The following is a 24,599-nucleotide window of genomic DNA, read 5'->3' on the forward strand; positions in this document are numbered from 1 at the left end:
GGATTGATTTGATTTGCAAATGTAATCAAACTAATAAGAGGGAAAAAATGAGCAATAATGCCTTGTTTTTCAACTGGCAATCACTCCCCTGCCAACAAGGCTGATATCCCTGACTAAGCAGCCTTTACACAGTCTTCCTGTCGCCTCAAATAAACAAAGGGATGCTAAGAGCTTGATAAGAGGATAACAAGCCAAGCATGGATGCAATGTGAAGCCCACACCTCCGAACTGTGTTTTTGCAGCAGAGAACAAAAGTGAACTGCAGGAGACAGAACATGACCTTAACCATCTTGAGAAAAACTATAGCTGGAATCAGCTCTACATCCCGGTACTAAGGAACAGCAAATGAGGAGGCCGTTCTTAAAGTAAAAACACTGCCACCCTTCCAAATGCAGCAAAGTGGTCTCTGGTCATAAGGGGACTCCTTTTCTTCAGAGGCAACTTAACATTTAAACTCCAAATGGCCTCAGACCAACAACGCACATACAGTTTGAAAACAGCATACAAATCCTTTCAGGCAAATATTGGCCTTTCTTTGCTCCACGTAATACCCCTGGTTTCCAGGACACAGGACAGCTCTGTAGAGGGCTAAGTGCTGAAATTCGGGGCCAGGAGCAAGCTCTGTCATCTGACTTAGCTCACTCTCAAAACAAGACTCTTGAGTTTGGGAGACATAAAAATGAAGTTATGATTCACAATGAGCTGCAAAGCAACATCCTTGAAAGAAAAACTCAAAACATATTTTGACAACATATACAATATAGATCATAGTAAAAAAATATAATATTTTTATATACAATATAGATCATAGTAAAAAAAATGACTGAGACTGTCTTCCCCAGGAAAGCCGCTCCAGGGAAAGGCCTGTCGCAGTGTAGACCTCTGATGTGTACACTGCTGTTGAGCTGGCTTCAAAAATATGCTTCAGGTGGTATTTCTGTTGGAGAATGGAATATTTCAAGGTATTTAAGAAAATGTCAAATTCAATTTATAAAACTTATCACCATATTCAGATATCTCAAATAGCATCCTACTTGATGTTTTCAAGGTAACTGCACTACCCATGCTCAGGCATACAGAATGTGCTCAACCATCCCAATATAGTGTGATCAGACTCAAAGAATGAAGCTTCTTTTCTAACTTTATAAAATTGCCTTGGCAGTTTGAGCTAAAGTTTCATGGCAAAAACAGGTCTGCTAAGCCCTTACTGAGTATAATAGGTCAGATAACTGACCAAGCTAATTACAACTCATGGATTATTCACAAGCTAATTTTAACCAAAAGAGGTATCTTGATGTGCTAGAAACATTGTGTTTTCAAAGACAGCAGCATCCTTACATGGTGTATTTGAAGATGCTTTATAAGTCAGGTACATTTCTTTTTTTTTTTAAGATTTATTTATTTGAAAGAGTTACACAGAGAGAGAAGGAGGGGGAGAAAGAGAGAGACAGAGAGAGAGAGAGAGAGGTAGGTAGGTCTTCCACCCTCTGGTTCACTCCCCAGTTGGCTGCAACAGCCGGAGCTGCACCCATCCAAAGCCAGGAGCCAGGAGCTTCCTTTGGGTCTTCCCATGCCAGAGCAGGGGCCCAAGGACTTGGGTCATCTCCTGCTTTCCGAGGCCATAGCAGAGAGCTGGATTGGAAGTGGAGCGACTGGGACTTGAGCTGGCACCTCTATGGAATGCCAGCATTGCAGGTGGTGGCTTTACCCACTATGCCACAACATTGACCCCACTCAGGTTACATTTCATGAATTCATGTTATTTTATCCTTCCATTGTTTAGACTCCTTAACTCTACATCAAGTAGATGTAGTTCCTCGTCAATCAAAGTCTTGGTTAACCCTGGGCTGTTGGCCATGTTTCCCAGTCTCAAACCTGAAGCCAAGACATCACTCTACTATTTTCCCCTGTACAAAACAGAAGAGACTGAGTGCCATCCTTAGCATTGCAGGATGACACTTAGCTTTCTAGGTAGAACAGACCCTGGAGCAAACTTATGTGCACACGTTCAAGTCCTGGCTGCTCCACTTTTGATCCGGCTCCCTACAAGTGAGCCTGGGAAAGCAGTGGAAGATGGCCCAGGCTCTTGGGCCCCTGCACTTGCATGGGCTTCCAGGAGGAAGCTCCTAGTTCCTGGTTCCTGCTTTCAGCCTGGCCCAGCCCCAGTCATTGCGACCTTTTGAGGAGTGAGCCAGTGGATGGAAGATTTCTCTCTCTCCTTCTGTCTTTGCATCTGCCTTTGAAATATAAATAAATAAATCTTTAAAAAGAAATATAATACATCATCCATATCAATATATCCATATGTATGTATTTAACATATAAAAACATATCATGGTATAATATAGGATAAAGGCAAGACAAAAATTTGCTAATATATAAAACTACACATAAGGATATATATACTTTTCTGGAAAACCGCTAGTAAGAATGACAAATGTCAATAGTGTTGAGTTAGGAACTAAAAGACCTGAGTTTTTATGTTTAACTTTGCCTCTGACTGGCTGTGACCTTGTGCAGGTCATTCAGCTCCACTGTTCCTAAGTACCCTTATCCACAAGAGCATGTGAAATAAAGGCATTTACCATTTGCACACTTAAAGTTACATGCCCATTAGACTGGGCACTGTGCCTCCATTTGCTCATCAAATTATCTCAGCAGTGTATAAAGTAAATATTATTATCCCCAACTTACACATAAGCAAACCGAGTTCCTGGTATGTAGCGGTACCAATATTTCCACCAAGGACTCTTAACTCCACAGGCAGAAAACCCCACTACATCATAATGTTCCTCCTAAAAAATGCAAAGTTCTAGCCAATAATTGCTAAAGGTTCCTTCTGACTCTGTCACCCCAGTATTGATTTTTGAGGGAAAGGGATCTTGCTTTAATATTATCCTGTGTACAAGAGTATTCCAAAAAGTTCATGGGAAATCACATTAAAATGTAAGTTTATTTTGGTGTGAAATTTTTTTGAAGTCCATACACATGAGGGTTTTCAAAATGTTCATGAAATATGCGTATTATGAAAATGTCATGCATGGATTTCAAAATTATTTGCACCAAAATATATTTTAGTTCCATTTTTCCATGAACTTTTTGAAGTCCCCTCGTCCTTAAAATGATGTCACAAAGATTCCTCCAGGCATGTTTGTGAACAAACATGCTTATTCTACAAGCTTCAGGAAAATCTACCTTAAAACACAGTACTTCAAAATAACAGCAATTCACAGAAATACATCTGAAAAGCCAGCAGTAATTATTCCGTATTTTTCCATAAAAGGTCAATCAGTGATCTATTTCAGTGGAGACAATCTTTGGGTGTGCGTCTTCGTCTTCCAGGCATGACAATCTGCTGAATGTCACCGGTCACTGGCCCTCCACAACACAGACAAGTCACAAGAAGAGCAGCACACTTTGATCCGAAGTGCTGATCGTGGCAGGAGGAGTGCGTCCTTGCGAGAACCCCCACCTGCTCCTGCTCCTTCCCTGTCTCCCTCCGCAGCCCAGGCCACCATGTGCCCAGCCGAAAACGTGCTGACTGGCAGAGGGGCTCCGTCTTTCAGGTAATTAATCCTTTCCTCATGTAGGTGAAGCAGGTGTGAAGCCTCCCTCAGACAGAGGAGGAGTGCTCTTTGGAGACACCCCTAGAATCAGAGTATCTAATTGGGCTCAGACGATTCCCGTGAAACTGATAGGCGGTGCTGCTGACCCGGATGTTCAGGTACCAACTTGCCTAATCTAAATCCAGTTCAAGAAACTGCTCCTTTCCCCTTGTCGATTCATCATATTAACAGTCAGGACTTCACACCCATTCTGACAAAAGAAATACACTTTCCTTATTGGAACAGGCTTCTGTGAATAATGGAGACTGGGAAAATTGGGGGATTAACAGAACTGACTATAACTATCAAAATTACCAAGAGGTGGGATCTAACCATTATATTTTTCTCTTTAACTAAATTGCAATGCACTAGTACTTTTAAATTCATATAAAAATATTATTGAACTGTACCAGAAGAGACCCCAGCACACAACAAAACCTTTCCTTTTATATACTGTGTACATCATTTCTTGCTTTTGCTAGAGGGAAAAAATAATCTGACAAAATAATATGAAAGAAAAGTTGTGAGCTAATACTTGAGAAAAATACAGAGTATTTTTTCTGGGAAAAGACGAAATTTTCCTTCTTGAATATTTATAAACAAACAGATGTAGATGTTATGTCTGGTTCCATACAACAAACTGCTTAGAAAGTTTTGTCAGTTAAAATGATTTTGACAGGTTAAGTGGGCTTTTTTAATTGAATTCTTCTAATTGAGGTCATGTATGATGGTAGTAAATTGGTCTGAAGTGGGGAGGATGCTGCATGGTTTGTATTTATATTAAATAACTTGACTATAAGTGCATGGCGCTATGGACATATCTGGTTTGGTGTTATAGTGATATTATCTCTGATTTGTAAAATGCCATTAACATTAAGAGAGCTCAGGTCACTTTTGACATTAGCTTTCCTGTTATACTTGTTGAAAATTAGGAGAATAGCATGAAGAAATAGTTAAAGGGTGCATAGAGCCTCAATTCATATATAAACACTGACTGTGGTTAACAAGGAAAATTCCTACTGGGCAAGGAGGTAAACGAAGAGCAAACTCCAGCTGTAGCTTCCACTTTCCTCTTCTCGCAGCACTCTGATAATCCCTCAACAGAGGCGATACACCAGCCTATTAGATCTCAATATCAAAAAATCTTCCCTGATAGTCCTCACACCTTTAATTCCTCCCAAGTGCCCACAGTGAGTACCGTTCAACTCCCTGTCCTCTTTGCTTCGTCCACGCCAGCACATTTCTCTTTACACATCAAAACCACACTTTGTATCTTGAACCAGTGGTTACTTATTCACTGAACCTTGGTCTAACAAGGAAGCTGTCCCACTCAGTCACACAAAAGGGCACAGCCCAGGCAGACATTCTTGGGGAGAAAGGAATACAGAAGAGCCACCTTACCAAGCTTTTCCAGACTGAGGTTTGTGATCCCAAACTATTTCAGATTCTCTCTACGGTGATGGAAAGTCCCCATTCTTTACAACACTGACACATAACACACCAACAACTACAAAACAATCACACTTTAACGTTACCCATTCCACTTTGTGTAAGGTAATTTAAACATGTCACTTCCAAAGTAAAATGAGGTTGCTTCTCAGCTTTCATAAACTAATTTTGATATGCTCATGCCTGGATTATAAAGCTATTTTATCTACAAAAATGTAATATATGATCCCAGCAATTCTGAGCTTATCCTTTTTCAAAAGGGATCACAGCAGTTAAAAACAAAAATTTTTTTAAATAATTCACTTTTTTGTGTGTTTCAAAAGTCCTTTCAAATTACTCTGAATTCTATAGAAAACTGCTTCTCTGATGCTTGAAGTCTCCAGCTGCCATACAATTTATATCTCTTTTCTCACTCTCTGTTTTTCAGCCATTTTCCCTGAATGTCAAAGTCAATTTAGAGCATTTCACTTTGCTGAATAAATCAGAGGCGAAATCCTTGCTAAAAGTGAAAATTTGATTTGCTAAAAGGAGCTTAGGGCAACTATTAATCAATATATCCCGAGTGTCAAAGCCAAGGCCAGGATAGACATGCATTCATTTGGAGATTGGCTGAGGCAGATAAAGGGGGACGCAGCGGGGAAAATGCAACCAGTCACGAAGAGGAGTGGGATTAGGGTTGAAGAGAGGGTCAGGAGAGAGCAAAGGGGAACACAGAACAACCCATTCAGTGTTCTGCACTCCTCTCCAAATTCTTCTTTTCTAAGTGAAGAGGCTATTTTAATCAAGAATTTAAGCATATATGAATTATACTAATTATGCCAGCTTTTATATAACAATTTTCTCCCAAGATCCAAAAAGCTTTCTCTCTTTAATTCATTGGGTAGCCTTAAGAAGGATTTAAAAGTCAGAGGTAACAGCTCCATTAACAAAAATAAGAATCCCAGAATAGAAAGATGTGATCGGGGCCAAGTCCATAGGATGTCAATATTTGTATACTCCTCAGGTATGTTTCAGGCTATTTCTGGCTTCTGAAGCATCATGACATATAATTTATTCAATGATTGGACTCATCCTGTCATTTTATCATTCAAGATAGCTTAACAATTACCATGCACTTGCCAGGAAATTAATGTATTTTAAGACATACTACATATAGAAATTCTAAACACCTAGGAATGGAATAGTTTCAATAGTATTAGGTAATCTTTCTCTAAGTAAGTTGAAACAAAAGCTCTGATCTTTATCTTTTCAAAATGCAGTTCTGATCAGGTCACTCTGTTAAAAATGTCAACAGCATCCCACTACCGTTAGTAGAAAAGTTGTTTTCCTATGCATGAAATTCAAGATTTTTCAGGACTGGGTCTTTGCCTGGATCTCCAGCCTCATGCCACACTTTCTTCCCATCATGTTCCTTCCATCCACCTTCCCAAGTGGTTCTAAGGAAGAACACATTGTATCCCTCATCACTTGGTTATAGCTCTCAGCTCATCCTTCTGAGCCACCCAACACACTGTGAGGGTCTGAAAAGCAGAATCTCTGCTGTATTCGGGTGTGGATCCTTGGCGCATTGTACCAGACACAGAGCTGTTTAAATGCTTATGCAAGGAAGAAGAGAAAGAGGGAGGCAGGAAGTGATTCAAAGTTAAATGGTAGAACCAATATTTTTATATGGTTGGAACCCTTTCACAACCAATCACTTCGACTCCACTAACTTTTGACCAAATTCGGTACCTTCAGAACCCAGCGAATCTGAACAGTCGCTGGAGGGGGAGCATCCAATCTCCTCCAGTCTCCACCATCAGCCATTTCAGGACTTTTCCAACTAGTCACATGACTGATAGACTTGTTTCACTAAAATTTGTAATCAAGGATGTCTAGGGTACCTCATCCATCAAATATCTTGATTTTTGCTTATTTAAAGGTGTGACATACAGTTCCTTTCATATTCACTCTCCTCTTCTTTAACCATTTTATCTTATAACTATATAAAAATTTTAAAGAGAGCATAAATATATAACACTAGCCTAAACTTGTTAAAAAAAATGCAGGTAGGCAATTTGGGACATATGACAGAGAACACAGAGAAATGAATAAGGAATAGAAGAACCATGTAAGGAAAGTATGGGGTAAAACAGCCATGAACGTTAGATATTTGATGGGTCTCAGTAACATGAGCAACACTGTAGGTTAACTGGTTGAACTTCAAGTTTGCTTTTCTATAAAGTGTGGCTCATAGGAAGGAAATCTATCTATGGAATTATGGACATCAAGTAAAAGTTTGTGGATGTTTCTTGTAGAGGACAGTGTTTTGGCATAGCAGGTAAAGCTGCCACCTGTGACTCCAGCAACCATAAGGCCGCTGGTTCATGTCCTAGCTGCTCCAATTCCTCTCCAGCTCCCTGCTAATGGCCTGGAAAAAGCAGCAGAAGATGGCTCAAATGTTTGGGCTCCTGCCAACCATGTAGGAGACCTCAGTAAATCTCCTGGCTCCTGGTTTTGGCCTGGTCCAGCCCCAGCCATTGCAGCCATCCAGGGAGTGAACCAGCAGATGAAAGATCTCTTTCTCCCTTCCTCTCTGTAACTCTGACTTCCAAATAAATAAACATTTTTAAAAAGCATTTTGTAAGGGGCTAGCACTGTGGCACAGTGGGTTAAGTTACCACCTGCATATTGGCACTGGTTCAAGTTCCTGATGCTCCACCTCTGATCCAGCTGCCTGCTAATGGTCAAGGAAAAGCAGCAGAAGGTGGCTTAAGTGCTTGGCCACTTGCACCCATGTGAGAGACCTGGAAGAAAGTCCTGGTTCCTGGTTGCAGCCTGGCCCAGCCTTGTAAGTTGTGGCCATCTTGGGAGTAAACCAGTGGATGGAAAATCTCTGTTTCTCTCCCACCCCTCTCTCTTTCTATAACTCTTTCAAATAAATAAAAAATATTTTAAAAAAATGTTTTGTAAGCACTTTTTTGTGTTTTGTAAGCACTGGGTAAGTGCTTTGTAAAGATTATATAGATATTATTTATTTTTATACTTAAAGATATTATATACTTAAAGATATTATATTATACTTAAAGATATTATTTATTTTTATACTTAAACCCATAAAAACAGAATGAAGCTGAATAATTCAAGTCTGGAACTAACAAAGCTGTAAACCAAGGAGATTATCACATAGTCATGCAAATATGCACAACTAGGTGTTTATGAAGACACACATACATGGTTCAAGGTAAGTACCACTGATCTGTAGCCAGGAGCCAGGTGCTTTTCCTGGTCTCCCATGGGGTGCAGGGCCCAAGCACTTGAGCCATCCTCCACTGCACTCCCGGGCCACAGCAGAGAGCTGGCCTGGAAGAGGGGCAACCGGGACAGAATCCGGCGCCCTGACCGGGACTAGAACCCGGTGTGCTGGCGCCGCAAGGCAGAGGATTAGTCTAGTGAGCCGCGGCGCCGGCCTGGGTTGTCTTTTGAGCTGGGTGTCTGCCTTGGAAATTATACCACTTTGTAGGTCTACCTTTTCATTTCCAACAAGGGTAGCTGCAGGGAGTAAAGAGTCCTTTGGTGACACTTTGGAGTATTTTTTACGACACATTTCTCAACTTGCTGTTCCTGTTTCTGTGTCACACTTGTGACTTCTGAAGCTGGTTGTCTTCCTGCTATTTTAAGTTCAGTCAAGAAGAATGGGCTAGATTACTTAGACTCTTAATCTTACAACCCAGGACAGAATAATGACAATATCCACAAAGCGATCCTCTTGACTGAAACAGCTTCAAGCTCTCTCTATTAAAACTGATGTTTGTTCTGAATGTCTTAAAATGACTTCTACGAATATTAACTTTGTGGGTCACTTGGTTTTAATTGCAATAAAATGACAATCCCTATGTAATAGCTTGGAAATAAAAATTGAATGCTTTACAATTTTTAAAGTTCAGAACGTTTGTGGTTTTAAATATTTTTATTTGTTTGTTGTTTGCTTATTTTGAGAGGCAGAGAGACAGACAGAGACAGAGCTAAAATCTGCTGGTTCACTGCCCACACGCCTGCAATTGCCAGGGCTGAGCCAGGCCAAAGCCAGCACCCATGAACTCAATCTAGGTGTCTACATGGATGACAAAAAACCAGATACCTGAGCCGTCACTGCTACCTTCCAGAGTCAACATTAACAGGAAGCTGGAATCAGGAGTGAAGCTAGGACTTTAATCCCTGAACTTCTATATGGGAGGTAGGTGTTCGAAGCAACTTCTTAACCTAAACATAAATATATGTTTCATGTGTATTTTTTTTCATTTTATTTTCACAATAAAACTAAGGGCTAGAGCAAGTAAGTAACATACAAAATTATTCAACTACAGCTCAGGTTTTCTGATTCTACTTTCAGAACCATTCTACCCTTATTAACCACAACTGCAGGTATACAAGTTTACACCTACCAGGTACATTAAACACAACTTCTAAATATTTAATAATTGATTATTATTCTTTAAAAAATATTTATTTATTTATTTGAAAGGCAGTGTGAGAGAGAGAGAGAGAGATATCTTTCATCCTCTGGTTCCCTCCCTAAGTAGCTGCATTGGCTGGGGTTAAGCCAGGCTGAAGCCAGGAACCAGCAGCTTCATCTAGGTTTCTCACATGGGTGCAGAGCACAAGTACTAGGGCCATCTTCAGCTGCTTTCCCGGGCACATTAGCAGGGAGCTGGATTGGAAGTGGAACAGCTGGGATTTGAACTGGTACCCATATGGGATGCAGGCAATGCAGGTGTTGGTTTAATCCTCTGTGCCCCAGCACCGGCTCTTGACTATTCTTATAAATACCTGCATTAAGTGTCAGGGCTTTGAGTCTTACATCTAACTTTTTTCCACTTAACTAAAAGACTCAACTACTTCATGGTTGTGAACTCATTAATCTATGTAAACTAAAGAAAAAATTAATCATAAGAAAAGAGGCTATAATTGATTTAATTCATTCATAGCAAAGTAGAAATTACAACTACATGTAAATTTAGTTATGAGATGTGGTGGAGGGTGGAACCAAAGACAATGAACAATTGTGTGCTATTCATATTTTGAATCAGTAAATCAATAAGAACTTATTGAGTGAAATGATTCAGATTCGAGAAAGTACCAGGTGCTACTAACGTATAGCACAAGTCCCTCTTGGTCAGCCACGCCCTCCCTCTTGCACATCAAACCAGTTACACACACAAACACATGAAACCATCTCTTGCTTTACTATTAGAGAAATAATCTTCTAGAAATTTTTTCTGCCACATTGTGCTTTTGCAAACATCCCAATCACTTAATGGCCCTATTAGTTTAAGATGGGTATTTCATGCCTGGACATTTGGTGTAGCACTGAAGATGCCCACTGGGATGCCCACATCCTATTTCAGAGTACCCAGGTTCAAATCTTGGCGCCACTTCTGACCTAGTTACCTATTAATATACACCCTGGAAGGCAGTGGATAATAGCTCAAGTACATGGCTCCCTGACACACATGTAGGAGATCTGGATTGAATTCCAGGCTCCTAGCTTTGGTCTGGGCCAGATGTTGCAGTAATTTGGGGAGTTAACTAGTTCATGGAAGATATCTCTTTCTCTCTCTCTCTCCTTTTCAAATAACAATTTTTACAAAATTAAAAGATGGGTATTTTGGGGCTGGCGCTGTGGTGTAGCATGTAAAGCTTGCTGCCTGTGATGTCAGCATCCCAAATGGGTGCTGGTTTGAGACCCAGCTGCTCCACTTCTGATGTAGCTCCCTGCTGATGCAGCTGGGAAAACAGTGGAAGATGGCCCAAGTCCTTGGGCCCTGCACCCATGTAGGAGACCCTGGCTGCAGACTTTGACCTGGCACAGCCCTGGCCCAGTTCCTGGCTCCAGACTATGACCTGGCCCAGCCCTAACCGTTGCAGCCTATTTCGGGAGTAAACTGGCAGATGAAAGACCTTTCTCTCTCTCTGCCTCTTCTTCTCTGTAACTCTTTCAAATAAATAAATCTTTTAAAAAATGCATATTGTATCCTTTGATAGGTATTTTAAAATTAAACCTCCATAACTTTGGTTGGAGGCAAACACAATATTAATAATCCATCTGTTAGAACAATCACTATATCTTTAAGCAGTATCTTTGGCAGCACATATTTAAACATTCTTGGGTATTCTTTTACAAAACTTAGATCCTAATGAAGAAAGAGTTAAACTGATATCCTTTGCAGATTCTTGTCATTGCAGAAAGTGTTAAATACCTTTGGTGACAAAAGTATACAAAGCCATGTCAACTAGCACCTTTTGATACAGTCTCCTAACAATATTTTAACAACAAAATATGTTTCAGAGCAAATGGAAAACACTGGTTTCTAGAGTTCAGATGTTGGTTTCTCACATAAATAAAAAGTGCTTAAGGATGGTTTCTCATATCACGTTCTGTAGTGTAGTTTTCTTAGAACTCAGTATCTCCTGCCCTCACTCAACATGAAGAGAAAGTATAGGTTCTTTTTTGGTTTGTTGTTTGATATTATTACATTAGACATTTTGATTTTAAAAACAGGACCACGAGGCTCCCAAAATTGAGCCAACTCTTTTTTTAATAGGTGATTGTTTCATTTACAGTGTGAAAAATAAACAAGCCAACCTGAAAATCTGCCGAATTGAAAAAGGAAAACATTTTTTAAAATGCGTCTACTCACTTAATTGTTCAAATACCTTTGTGTTCTTTTAAAGTACGCTGTCTGGCAAGATCCATAAATATGCTTAAGCCACTTATATAGGTCAGCTAATATAGGTTATGCTTTTTTAAGCACCATCTGACTAAGCATATTCTACATTTTGCTAACAAAGTTGCAGTACATAATAATATTTTAATCAACTCCCAGGAACAATAATAGATCTGACTGCTGGGCTGATAATCGTCTTATCACACCGTGTGAAACCTAGCTCTAATATTTGACGGAGCCTCCATTACTTGGCAGCCCATTCTAAAAAAGGCCAACAATGTAGAGAGAATGAAGTGGAGTGTGCAGTACCTCCGTATCTACATAAAAGAGATTAGAGGCGACAGCGTTCCATTTTACAGCTCAATCATATTGTGTTAGCATGCGCTTATCCGAGCGCGGACGAAATTGAAAGAGAAATAAAAAAGAGTCAGGCAGATAGGAACCAGAAAAGCGAGGCATGAGCAATTTCCAAGGATATAAAAGGATGCTAATGGCGGGGCCCTGTCATTCTTAAAAAGGGCTATTAGGGCACCATCATCTGTTCTTGTGCCCTTATGCTCCTCCAACTAAAGTCAAGCATTTTCTAAAGCCCCTGTGATCTTTTTTCTTCCACAGATAAAGTGTGGTCATGTTTCATAACAACACACTTTCCCATTTATATGATTTATTAATGTAAGTCAACTAATTCTATTTACTGATAAAAAAAACCCACTCCATATGTATTTTTCTTCAATATTTTCTTTTCTTGAATTCTTCACTTTTATATGTGGCAAACGCAAGGGGACAAAGTACACTCACAGCAGTGCAGAAAGGTGACTGATCTTATCTCCTGGGTGTGTGTGTGCGGTGATTACACAAACTGAGAACAGCAACAAAGAGAACCAAGACCTGGATGTTGGTGCCTTTTTAAAAAGGTTTAATTTTTAATGTAAGATTTACAAAAACAAACAATTTCGAAGTTAAGACTAAGACAGGAGAGATTTCAATCTTGATTCGGCTTTAGTTCCAGCACTGGCCCCGGTGACAGGGTTGGTTTATGTATTAAGAGCACAATTTTACTTTTACCAAGGCAGAAATGTGACTTTGGCTGTGATGTTCTCGTTCTTATCCTCCCTCGCCCTGAATGCAGGATAAGTAGAGTTGCTGATATCAGGACACCCTCTGCTACTTCAGTACTCTGTATGGGGAGACAGCATTCTTGAGCAGTGGGTTAAGCCACTGCTTGTGATGTTGGCAACTCCTATCAGAATGCTGGTTTGACTCCCCACTGTTGCTTCCCACCCAGCAAATGCACCTGGGAAGGCAGCAGATAATGTTCCAAGTACCTGAGCCCCTCTCTCCCATGTGGGAGACCAGCATGAAGCTCCTGGCTCTGGTAGCAACCTGGCCCAGCCATGGCTGTTCCTGCCATTTAGGGAGAGAACCAGCAGATGGAAGCAATTGCTTGCTCTCTTTCTCCTACTCCCTCTCTGTCACTCTGCCTTTCAAATAAATTAAATAAATTAAATAAATTAAAAAAAATACACTGTATGGCATCCATATTGTTACAAACTTTTTTTTTTTTTAAGAATTCCAGTCAGTTCTCGTTTTGTTAATTGCATTCTCAAAAGTCAGGATACTCTGTGTAATCATTAGAAACCCTGTGGGTATCAGGAATATCAGAGCCATGAATCATCACTCCACAGCGACTCCCTCTGACATTTGTACGCAGAGGAAACAACATCAGAGCCACGCACTCATGCAGCCACCGTCTCCATGGCTGGACCTGGTGTGACTCATAGCTATTGAAGGCACCACCTTCACAGGAGCCACTGGAGCCCTGTACCATGACAAGGGCCTGCGTAGGCTTACATGGCTGCTTAGATGCACAATCAGACCTACAAAGTCATCTTGGACTTTGCCTTCTCAGAAGGACCAAAAGGAGCTATTGAACATATTGGTCTTATTACGGCAGCTCTGTAGGACATCACAATACTGGCTTACCAACCCCAGGTTGGATAATGTCTCTCCTCTGGGCAGCAGAGGCAGAGCGGGCCAGCTGGTGCAATGTTTCCCCACCTAGTACACATGGAAATAGGGGAAGATATTTCTGTTCGTCCCAGCTCCAGGGCACTGCCACTTCTAGTGGGCAGAGGCCAACGATGCTGAAGATGTTGCTCAACCTCCTATGATTAACGTGACAGTCCTTCACCACAAGAAGACATTTCCTCCCAAAGATCAATAATGCTGAGGCTGAAAAAGCCTGGTTACAATGATATTTTATGTGTGTGTGTGTGTGCGTGTGTGTGTGTCTCTATGTGATACATGCAAAAGCAGGAGCTCCACAATGTTCATGGGTGATGCATATTAGGAAAAAACCACGTGTGGACTTCAGGATGTCTTTGCAGCAATGTAGCTTATCTTTTAATTCCACTTCTCCATGAACTCTTTGAATTCTCACATGTTAATATAAATATATCTATGTATGTATGATTATCTAGAAGAGTGTCACCGGACACTTCAACCAAGGTTACTTTTGTTTGTTTCTGTTGTAAAACCTTCCAATAGCACTTTACTTCCACAGTTTCCATATATCGCTACAGCAAATTCTGGATATTTGCACTGCCACAGTTCCCACCGTCTTAACATGTCTTAATAAATCCTTTTTGTTTTTGTAAACATCCTAAAGATGGGGTTATAATCCAGATGCAACATCAGTGATCCGCCCGATCACATCCTCAGCCTTTAGACACAGTAACCTTAACCTTTGTGGAGGCATCGTCTAAAGAATACACTCAAGCTCACCTATTTAACTAGTTTTGACTTAATTTGGGGTGCTTTATTAGCAAACAGTGTAAGACAAAGTAGCTGGTATAATACAGAGTGATGTTTAAATTAGTTTACAATTTGCTTGGCCTCATCGAGGACTGCACTGAACAAAGCCATTCAGAAATGTCAGCTGTGTTCCTAACCACTGTAACAAATTGTCGCCTCAACGCTGCACACCTAATGACTTCAAATTAGCTTCACTGCGCTATCGCCTGACAGTTCGTTACGACTGTTAGCAACATAGCTGGCGTATCATGACCAATAAATTGGTTTCAGTGTGGGCTGGGAAAGGGACTTCCATCAATTTGATTAAAGAAATTACTGTAGCATTCAAAGCATAAAGACAAACTAGTTTAAGGAGACAGAAATAAGTTAACTGTACCAGAAAAACATCGCTCATCATTCAAAAACTTGCTTCTAAATTAGTTGAAGATCAAAGTCCCAAAAACAAAAATTAATTCAAATGGAATACTAAAATTCTCAAAACTTGTAATCACGCATATAGGATGGATCAAGAAAGAAAACTAATACAATATTTTAAAACATTCACTTTAAATTATCATATGATAAAATTTACCATGTCAACTTAACATTTATTCTCATAATTTATATATAAATGCATGGTAAACATCTAATTGTAAACTAATGCAAAACTGATGACTTTGAATAGCAATTCAATCCAAATAGGCACCATAAACAACAAAACGAGTGATTCTCAAAATAAGAGAGGTACATTAGAGTACTACTGATGAAAATGCTTTTTAAAATTAAGAGTAAATCAGAAGTATTTCCTTAGGAAAAATTTAAAAAATAGTCTGAATTTAAAAAGAATAAAGAAACTTTTTAAAAGATATGTTCTCCGTTTCTTAAATTGGCAACAGCAACTTCATATATGAGAAAATAATTAATAGGAGCTCCAGGTAGTATAAAAATGGAGAGCCTAATGATTCTCTTAGGATCAGCAAAGCTCTGAGTTAAGCATAACAACAACAAATGTGAGGGCTAAAAAAAAAAAAAAAATCAACAAGAAAAATTTGAATTGGCTCAAATCTACATATATAGCCTAGGAAATTAATTACAATCTTTGCTTTTTGTTTTCAGAAAATGTACCTGGAATATGCTTCGCCCATCCAATGATAACCACCAACTCTCGGTCGGCCAAGTCACACAGTGTAGTGAGGGCTTTGATGTCACTGTCGGGGACGGTCGGGTCAGGCATGGCATAGATCTTCTCCGGTTCAGCCACCAACAAATGTGAGACAATCTTGTTATCTGCAGGATCAGACCAGAGCACTACAGGATCACTGGCAGCATCATCCCTCCTTATAATCCCAAAGTATTTCGTATTCCGAAAAAAATAATTCAGATAGCCTACAATGAGCCCAGGGTATTTAAGCAGTGTTGAAGACAACACAAAGCAAGGAATGAACCACTGGAATGCATTCTTTTCTTCTTTGTTCTACTTGCTTTTGCCAGAATGCAGCATCTGTCCTGTAGTGAAAATTTTATAGCAAATGGATAAAAGAAGTTACATGCTCTCTCCATTTCCTCTTTGATTCTTAAAGTGGGATTTGGAGAAGCAGATTAAGTAGTATACAAGAGCTTTAACATAAAAACCCACGGTGAACCATTGAAATATAGACCATTATGCGGGAGGCCAACAACTAATGCTCACAGTCATAATGCACATGAAAGTCATTAATTGTCTTAATTCCTTTAAAGAAGAGCAAAGGTCAGAGCCCTTCTGCCTGGGTGAATTACTGACTGTATAACTCCACCTCCGTGGGAGGCATTCAATAAGAATTTCTCTCCTTTCTTGCTCCCCACATCCTTAGCCAATCTTCCAAACATAGCCAATATCAGTTTCCATAAAAACACTCCTACCTAAAGGTTACACTGCTTTCTCTTCTGAGTGTCTAATTCTTTAATCCTGTGTTTTCATCTGTTGCCCTTAGTTCATTCTCTGGTTCAGATTTATCTGTCTGAAATTTGTGATATATGCTTTAAAAATGCTTCATAAAATCAACACTAGAGACAAATGGAAAGCATCACATCTAGTACGTTTCACTGCTCAGGGGCATGTGAGAGTTTATGGACGGGGTGTAAAGCCTTGCTCTCGGAATGATTGCTCTTGTAGGCCCTGCTTTCAATTTCTCCATGTAGCTTCGGAGTTGACACTTTCTTCCAAGTGAGGAGATGCAGGTGGGTCAGAATAAACTCGCATATTGAAACCCCTATGCACTATTACTCCAGAAAACCAGGGAATCAAATGGAATCCTTGTGGACAAAGCAAAATTTCTACTATTTACAAGGTCATTTGCCTTTCACTGAGAGTTTTTAACTTTTTTTAACCCAAAGGAACTTCACAAAACTTACTTACAATTATATACAGCATTCTTTCAGTCTCCTTTCATGAAATAACAAGATTTAGGGACATTTTTTCTGACATGATTTAAAAAAATTTTCTTTACATGGCTACCTTATGAATTATATTTATTGCAAATAGTCAACAAACATCACTGGCAGTGACATGCAGTCATCAAACTGAATATGCATATTTTGGAGGAAATATTCCAAAATACTGTAGTTTCTACTAGCAATTAAAAATAGAGTTTCTTTTTTAATTTGCAGGATCTGCAAAGAATGACATTTGTTTCTTACATATGCTAAGAATATAACACCTTATATTTTTATTTAAACTAGAAAAGTTCAAATCTCATTGCTCTGACAACGCAACAAAACCTGTCAGCAACCACTAGATTCCCAGGCACAAAAAAATGAAATCATGACTCCAGTGTTTTTGTTTTAAAGAGAAAAAGGCAATCTGTTTTACTCAAGTCAATGGCTACTTGACTTGAGAGGTCAGAGGAATCTGGTTGAAGCTTAGAAATTCCCATCATTCAGGAAATGGAACAGCCAGCGGCACTGTTTCTAAGTAAATCTTATTTAATGTTTCCCTAATTAGAATCAATAGAACCCAATTTTCATTCCTGGGTCTTTGCAGTTCACAATCAGGCAGGGTGCAGGCGGCTCCCCTGCCGCTTCCCCTGCGAAGCCCACGTACAGTCTCTTGACACTTATCTGACAGCATCTGAAAATTAAGTTTTATAAATGTTTGTTACAAAAACACACTAATTGGATGGACTAAGGAAAATTAACACAGAGGCCCTTAGATAATGAGTAATGATTTATTAGGAGTCGTCTTTATCTCAGACAAATGGAGCTCACTGAAATTGCTGTAATCTTCTTAAAGATACTTGACAAGCCACTTCCCGATGTCTCAGGTTTACACAGAAAACTATAGATGCCCTTCTATCATGTTGACTTACACATGGGCGGGTGCTCATTTTTCTTTCAGTAGAAGAAATTATCAGTGGCTTCAGTCAATGTTCACATAAAATAAATGAGAAATGGGAAGTCTGCATATTATTGAATCCAGGAACACTAAACCGCTAATGAAATTAAGCATTAGTGTTTATTGCATTTTATTGTATTATCAGAAAGTTTTTTTATTATAATGTGCAAAATCTGCTTAATGCAGTCCTAGATTGTATTTGCAGAATGCCAAACCGCTTATGCAGGCTGAAGCGAAGATGCCAGATTGGACAATTGAAGGTATAATCAACATAATGTTTTTTGGAAAGGCAAAAGGAAACTATGCCATATGTTCACTTAAGCTTTAATTTTATGTAAAACTGGTTGTTTTTCCTTTGACACAGCTAAAATGTCCTTTCATTTACAGTTCAGGATCTGTTTGATTTATTTACCAGATTCCCATATGTTCACATGTGTGATGCACAGCAGTGACCTCTCCTGGAGAATCTGAATTAGAAATGGACACTTCCCGTCCCTTGAAAGCAGATCCCAAACCACTCACGACTATTCCAGAACTGCTGTAGACGCAGCCTCCTCGGATGAGGGCTGGTTGTGTCTTCTTTGATAAAGACAGCTAAATGGGAGAACTCTTTCCACAAAGGCACTGCTCACCACCTAGTATGATCTCTCTGCATAAACACCCCAAAATGTGAGCTCTGTTGAACTACTGCTATTAACAGATTTTTCTGAAAATGGGACACAGTGAATGCCTCAATCTATATTCCGCCTCTTCTGAGTTAATGACAAAGAGAATGGGACTTGCATTTTAGCAATGTACCAGTCATCCTTTCAAATTGCAACCTGGCCTCATAAAACCGTGGGCTCTTTAAAAACAATTCGTAATGCCTATAAGAGCATCTGAGACAGAACCACCAACCTATGCTTGTTATTAAGAGGGCCCATTCTTGTTTTACTATATTACGAGCTAGTGTGTTAACCTTCTATAGCTCCAAATTAATGAGGCTCCTAATGTATTTTCATTGGGAGGTTGAGCAGTCAAACTCATTTAGTTAGTGAAAACTACAAAAATCACCTTCTTGTGAAATCTGAAACAGCTCCAATGAACTAATGATCACAGTATGATCCATTTTATGTACCTCTGCAAATAAAGATAACCGGTAAATGTAAAATTCACACTATATAAGCTATGCATTAATATTCTTATGCTTCCACAAAATGACTAGCTGAAAAAAGGTAGGAGAAAATCATAAACATTTTTCAAGGAAAAAAAAAAAAGAGAGAGACAATGAACTGAGTTGCTGATGTTCCTCACAGGAAATCCTTGGGAATGGAGATGGAGCCACTGTCCTCCTTCAATGAGAAGTCTCCTGGGAGTCACTCGGGATGGGCACACCAACACAGATACACGTACAGGCGATGGGGAGGGTTTCATGTTCTGAGAAGCCAGACACATTGGCTGTACTTACATGGCTTTTTGGCTGGCTGTACCAGCTGAGGGTTCAGGTAGGGGCTGTTCTCCGCATCTATTCTGCGCTTGTACTTCTGCCGACCTCCACGTACTCTGTCAAGACGTACCCCTGTGGGCAAGACAGGCACCGACTTAGTGTTCAGGCAGTGGTCTTTGAGATCAATGAAATACACAGATGAATGGTATCCCCCAGTGGTGCCATGGAGACCAACAGTAGAATGCAGAATAGTCCGGGGTACTGGAGAATTGCGAAACTCTGGCTGCTAAATCAAAATTGCCAGTGGTTGGAAACCAAACATACTGGCATCAACAGACCTAAAAAAATATCTGATGCAAAACCATCAGAGTCACCATAAGGCAGATTTCCAAGTGAATTAGTACATAGCCATTCTTTGGAGCTAATGTCATTTCTCAAATTAAAAACATTGGCATTTTGTATCCTCCTCATCAATCATCCTGGAAGTTCAATGTGTAGGGCTGAGTAGACAAGTAGAGCAAGAGCCATTCAACCCACCTCCAACCTACTGGAAGTCTCACTATGGACATGTGCAACTGAGCTGAACAAAGAACACTTACATGCAGCAGCAGGTAGGAGGGGTGAGCTAAGTATCACTCACAAGATTCAGTCCTGTGAGTGCATATGAAAATGGCATGTGTCTCAGGAAAGAAACGTTACTTATATTTTGGCACACATTTGGATTTCTTGTCATATGTGCGAAAACTGAGAGTTGGTCTGAGTTAAACACAGGATAGGAAAAGAAGCTTCCCAAAGAAAAAATTCAGCAAGTCAGGATGTTGAAGGAGAGATCTGTTGATAGGAGAGGGCTGAAGAATGATGCTGGTAAGTAGGCAAAAGTAGATTGGCGTGCATAAAACTTTTTCCCAAATAGCAACGAGTTGGGTCAGTTCTGAGGAGTTTTGTTGATAATATATTTAAAAGATTAAGGAATGGGAAGCATTTATTCTAGTGGTTAAGATGCACATGTCCTACACTGGAGCACCTGCATTTGATACCAGCTCCAGTTCCTGACTCCAGTTTCCTGCTAATGATGAACTTGGGAGGCAGTGGTGATGGCTCAAGTAATTGAGTTCCTGCCACCCATGTAGGGGACCTAGACTGACTTTCAAGCCCCTGGCTGCAACTCAGTACAGCCCAGGCTGTTTTACGCATTTGTGGAGTAAACTAGTGGATAGGAGCTCATTTTCTCTCCTGCACTCACAATCTCAAAAAATAGATAGATAGAAAGATAGATAGACAGACAGACAAAGGAAAAAACTCAAGGGAAAGAAAGGAATTAAAAATAAAAGCCAGACCGGCATTGGAGCACAGCAGATAATGTCACCACCTACGACACCAGCATCCCACTTACATCCCACCAGCATCCCACCTGCGGCACCAGCTCATGTCCCTGCTGCTCTGCATCTGATCCAGCTCCCCGCTAATGGCCTGGGAAAGCAGTGGAAAATGGCCCAAGAGTCTGGGCCCCTGCCAACCACATGGGAGACCCAGACTGAGTTCAAAGATCCTGGCTTTGGCCTGGCCAGATCTGGCTACTGCAGCCATTTGGGGGAGTGAACCAGCATATGGAAGATCTCTCTCTCTCTCTCTCTCTTTCTGTGTAACTGCCTGTCAAAAAAAAAAAAAAAATTCTGTGTCTACGAGAGTTCCATTCCTTTATTCATCTAATTGCTAATGATTTATTTTTATTGCATCTGTATTTACTAAATTTTAACACTTTCTCTTTCCTCTGTTATGTTTTATCTCTTTTTCATGTCGTTGTCTTCAAAATTTTCTCCGAGAGTTTTTGAAGTTTATAGAAGACAGTTACATTGTACTTGGTTATAGGGTTTTAAAATTCAAAATCATACTAGAAAAGACATAGTTTATATATTAGTTATGTCCTCACATGTTTATCATCTAATTTCAACTTCATAGAAACCTTTAATCTTATATTATTTAGAGGTGTGAGGGAAGGCAGACAGTAATACAAACACACACAATGGCAGCCATAAGCTAAAACGGGAGAGAACACTTTAGACATTTCTAAAGTTAGAACTACAAAAGCTCACAGAATATTTCTCAACTGGATAAGCAGACTCCTACATTTGCTTCTGTGGCATGTCAGGGGAAGTACCATCAGCGATATATCTTCCTAGATAAACAATAAACTATGCTTTCTCTAGCACCTATGTCCAAGCTGGTGAGTTTCTCAATACAGCTTATGGATCATGAAGGCCTCTGGATGAGGACTATGCCTGAATGACTTGATTCAAAGTCTTGGATGGAAATCATTTGGACACACAATCCTATCTCACTAAAGCTACCCATCAGCTCATTCAAATTGGGCCAAGTCTATGGAGAAAGGGCAACCTTGAAAACTAGTTACTGCACATCGTGAGGAAAAAATACACACCATCAATCAATAGAATCTTTATTTTGTATTATGGGTTAACTTTAGACATGTTCTTCAAATGTTGTCTAGTAATTGCCATTATTATGCATTTCCCTTTCAACTCTGAAAAATGACAAAGATACAGTTATACCACTTTCTCTATGCTTTTCCTAATCTAAGGGAGTGTTCTATTATGTTTGCCCTACTTCTACCCCTCCTATGTGGGTAGAGCTATAACTATCTTATAGCCATTGGCTATATTCCTACTAAACTGGGGTGTTTCGGCTTTTCACTTGTTAAACTTCTTATTTGGTGAGGTATTAAGCTTTTTACTATAATGTAAATTTAAAATAAGTCATTTCAAAGACCAAAAATTAAAAACAATGGGAGAAAAGAGGAGGATGGGAGGGAGAGAGGAGAGAGGGGGAAGGAGGAAGGGAATACTAGAATTGTGTCTACAGGGGCCAGTGCTATGGCACAGTGGATAAGTGCTGGCATCCCATATGGGCACCAGTTCAGGTCCTGGCTGCTCCAGTTCCAATTGAGCTCCCTGCTAATGTGCCTGGGAAAGCAGTGGAGGAAGGTCCAAGTGCTTGGGCCCCTGCCACCCACAACAGGAGATCTGGAAGAAACTCCTGGCCCCTGGTTTCAGCCTGGCCCAGCCCTAGCTATTGCAACCGTTTGGGGAGTGAACTGGTAGATGGATTCTCTCTCTCTCTCTCTCTCTCTCTCTCTCTCTCTCTCTTTCTCTCTCTATAACCCTCTTTCAAATAAATAAATAAATCTTTAAAATAAATATATAATTTAAAATAGGATAGAATTGCATCTACAAAGCAAATTGAATCTGTTAAAAACAGTAAAAATTTTTAAAAAAACTATTTACTCATGCATTTATAAGGGGTTTTTTAAAGCTATATTTTTTTATTTGAAAGAGTTAGAGGGGGGAGAGAGAGAGAGACAGAAAGAGAGAGAGAGAGAGAGAATTGTCCATCTACTGGTTCACTCCCCAAATGGCTACAACAGCCAGGGCAAGGCCAGGCTGAAGCCAGGAGCTAGGAGCTTCTGCTGGGTCTCCCACGTGGGTGCAGGGGCCCAAGCACTTGAGCCATCCTGCACTGCTTTCCCAAGCACAATAGAAGGGAGCTGGATCAGAACTGGAGCAGCTGGGACTTGAACTGGAGCCTGTATGGGATGCTGGTGTTACAGGCAGCTTACCCACTATGCTGGTCCCTACTCATGCGTTTACACATACCTCTCATCCATCCCATCTCTCCATTCACTCATCCCATCTACACATTTTTCCAACTTGTAAGTATTCAAAAACTTTTAAAATTAAATCATGATTTTACATTTTATTTCCTAAAATAGAGGACAACTGTATGAAGAATTCTTTCATGATTTGTAATTATATTTATATGATAATTTTAAATGACTAGATATTAAATACCAGATTATCAATAATATAGTAAAAGTTGAAAGATATTTATATTCAGAAAAGGGTTCCTTCCAAATTTAGATAACAATAAACTACAATGATAGAAATTTCTTGGGTGGATATATTTTAAAAGACCATAATAACTTACTCATGGGAGTTTTCATTCCCTGTCAAAAGCAGGCACATAATGACAATTTCAAATTCTCAAAACAAAGTAAAAAATTATTTACTATTGCTCTTATCTCTTTTCTAATTTTGGAAAATATCCCTTTTAGGCATCTTCTGGTGGGATATCAGCACTATTATCAGCCTGAGGTGACTTCATACTAGATGAAATGTGAGAACCAAAATTCTAGTAGAACGCTGGTACAACTACTTCTACATCATCCTGAAACTATTGATTAATTTATTCAGTTACACTGGGAGAAAAAATACCATGCAGTAAAACTATTGTTTCCTCCAGGACAGCCATATAAATATACCCCTACATAAATGACACAGCTTGAGAAGTTAAACCAGCCCCAAATATGCCTTGAAACATAGGAGTGTGTCTTCTTTGTTAGGGAATCTTTGCAAATGAGGTTTATTATGTGAGTCATAATGATATATGCACTTAAATTTTAGTAATATTATTTGAAATGGACTGATAAAATAATACTGTTATAGACGTTAAGGGGCGAGTGTTGTATGTGTATGTATGTGTGTACACTCAACATAATTATATTTTATAATGAATTTTTCACAGAAAAATTTAATTAAGAACGCAGGGCTGGCATTGTGCCATAGCAGGCTGGGCCACCATCTACAATGCTGGCATCCTATATGGGTGCCTGTTAAAGTCCTGGCTGCTCTACTTTCAATACAGCTCTCTACTGATGCATCTGGGAAGGCAGCAGAAGATGGCCCAAGTTCTTTGACCCCTGCATCCATATTGGAGACCCAGAAGAAGCTTCTGGCTCCTGACTTCAGCCTGGCTAGCCCCAGTAGTTCCTGCCAGTTGGAGAATGAAGCAGCCTTTCAAATAAAATAAATTAAATCTTAAAAAAAGGGATGAATACATAGAGAGAAAACATTCCAATGTTTTGCCATAAGGATCTAATAACATTATATCATGAGTATTACATAAATGAATACATAAAATATTTTATATACTTTAAAATGCCAAATAAAAATAAGGAGGTTGTTCTTACATCATTATTTCTTTGAAATATCACTATCTTTACTTCTTATTATTTATTTATTTTTAAAAGATTTATTTATTTATTTGAAAGGCAGATTTACAGAGAGGTAGAGAGGTCCCCAGTTGGCTGCAATGGCTGGAGCTGTGCCGATCCAAAGCCTGAAGCCGGGAGCTTCCTCCAGGTCTTCCATGCAGGTTCAGGGGCCCAAAGACTTGAG

General features: G+C 39.6%; 1 protein-coding gene across 21 annotated transcripts in view; it reads right to left on the minus strand.

The window, feature by feature from the left end:
• The window catches only part of ESRRG (estrogen related receptor gamma), a 657,282-nt gene that overhangs the window by 55,270 nt on the left and 577,413 nt on the right, over positions 1-24,599 (minus strand). For all 21 annotated transcript variants that reach the window (XM_051820569.3, XM_089312197.1, XM_051820576.3 and 18 more), the window contains 2 exons: positions 19,372-19,482; positions 15,680-15,841 (listed from right to left, as the gene is read on the minus strand). In XM_051820569.3, coding sequence (XP_051676529.1) covers positions 15,680-15,841; positions 19,372-19,482 — 273 coding nt within the window. The remainder of the gene's footprint in view (positions 1-15,679; positions 15,842-19,371; positions 19,483-24,599) is intronic.

This window comes from Oryctolagus cuniculus, chromosome 13, assembly GCF_051225735.1.
Source record: "Oryctolagus cuniculus isolate XC-2025 breed Fujian yellow rabbit chromosome 13, ASM5122573v1, whole genome shotgun sequence".
Lineage (NCBI taxonomy): Eukaryota > Metazoa > Chordata > Mammalia > Lagomorpha > Leporidae > Oryctolagus > Oryctolagus cuniculus.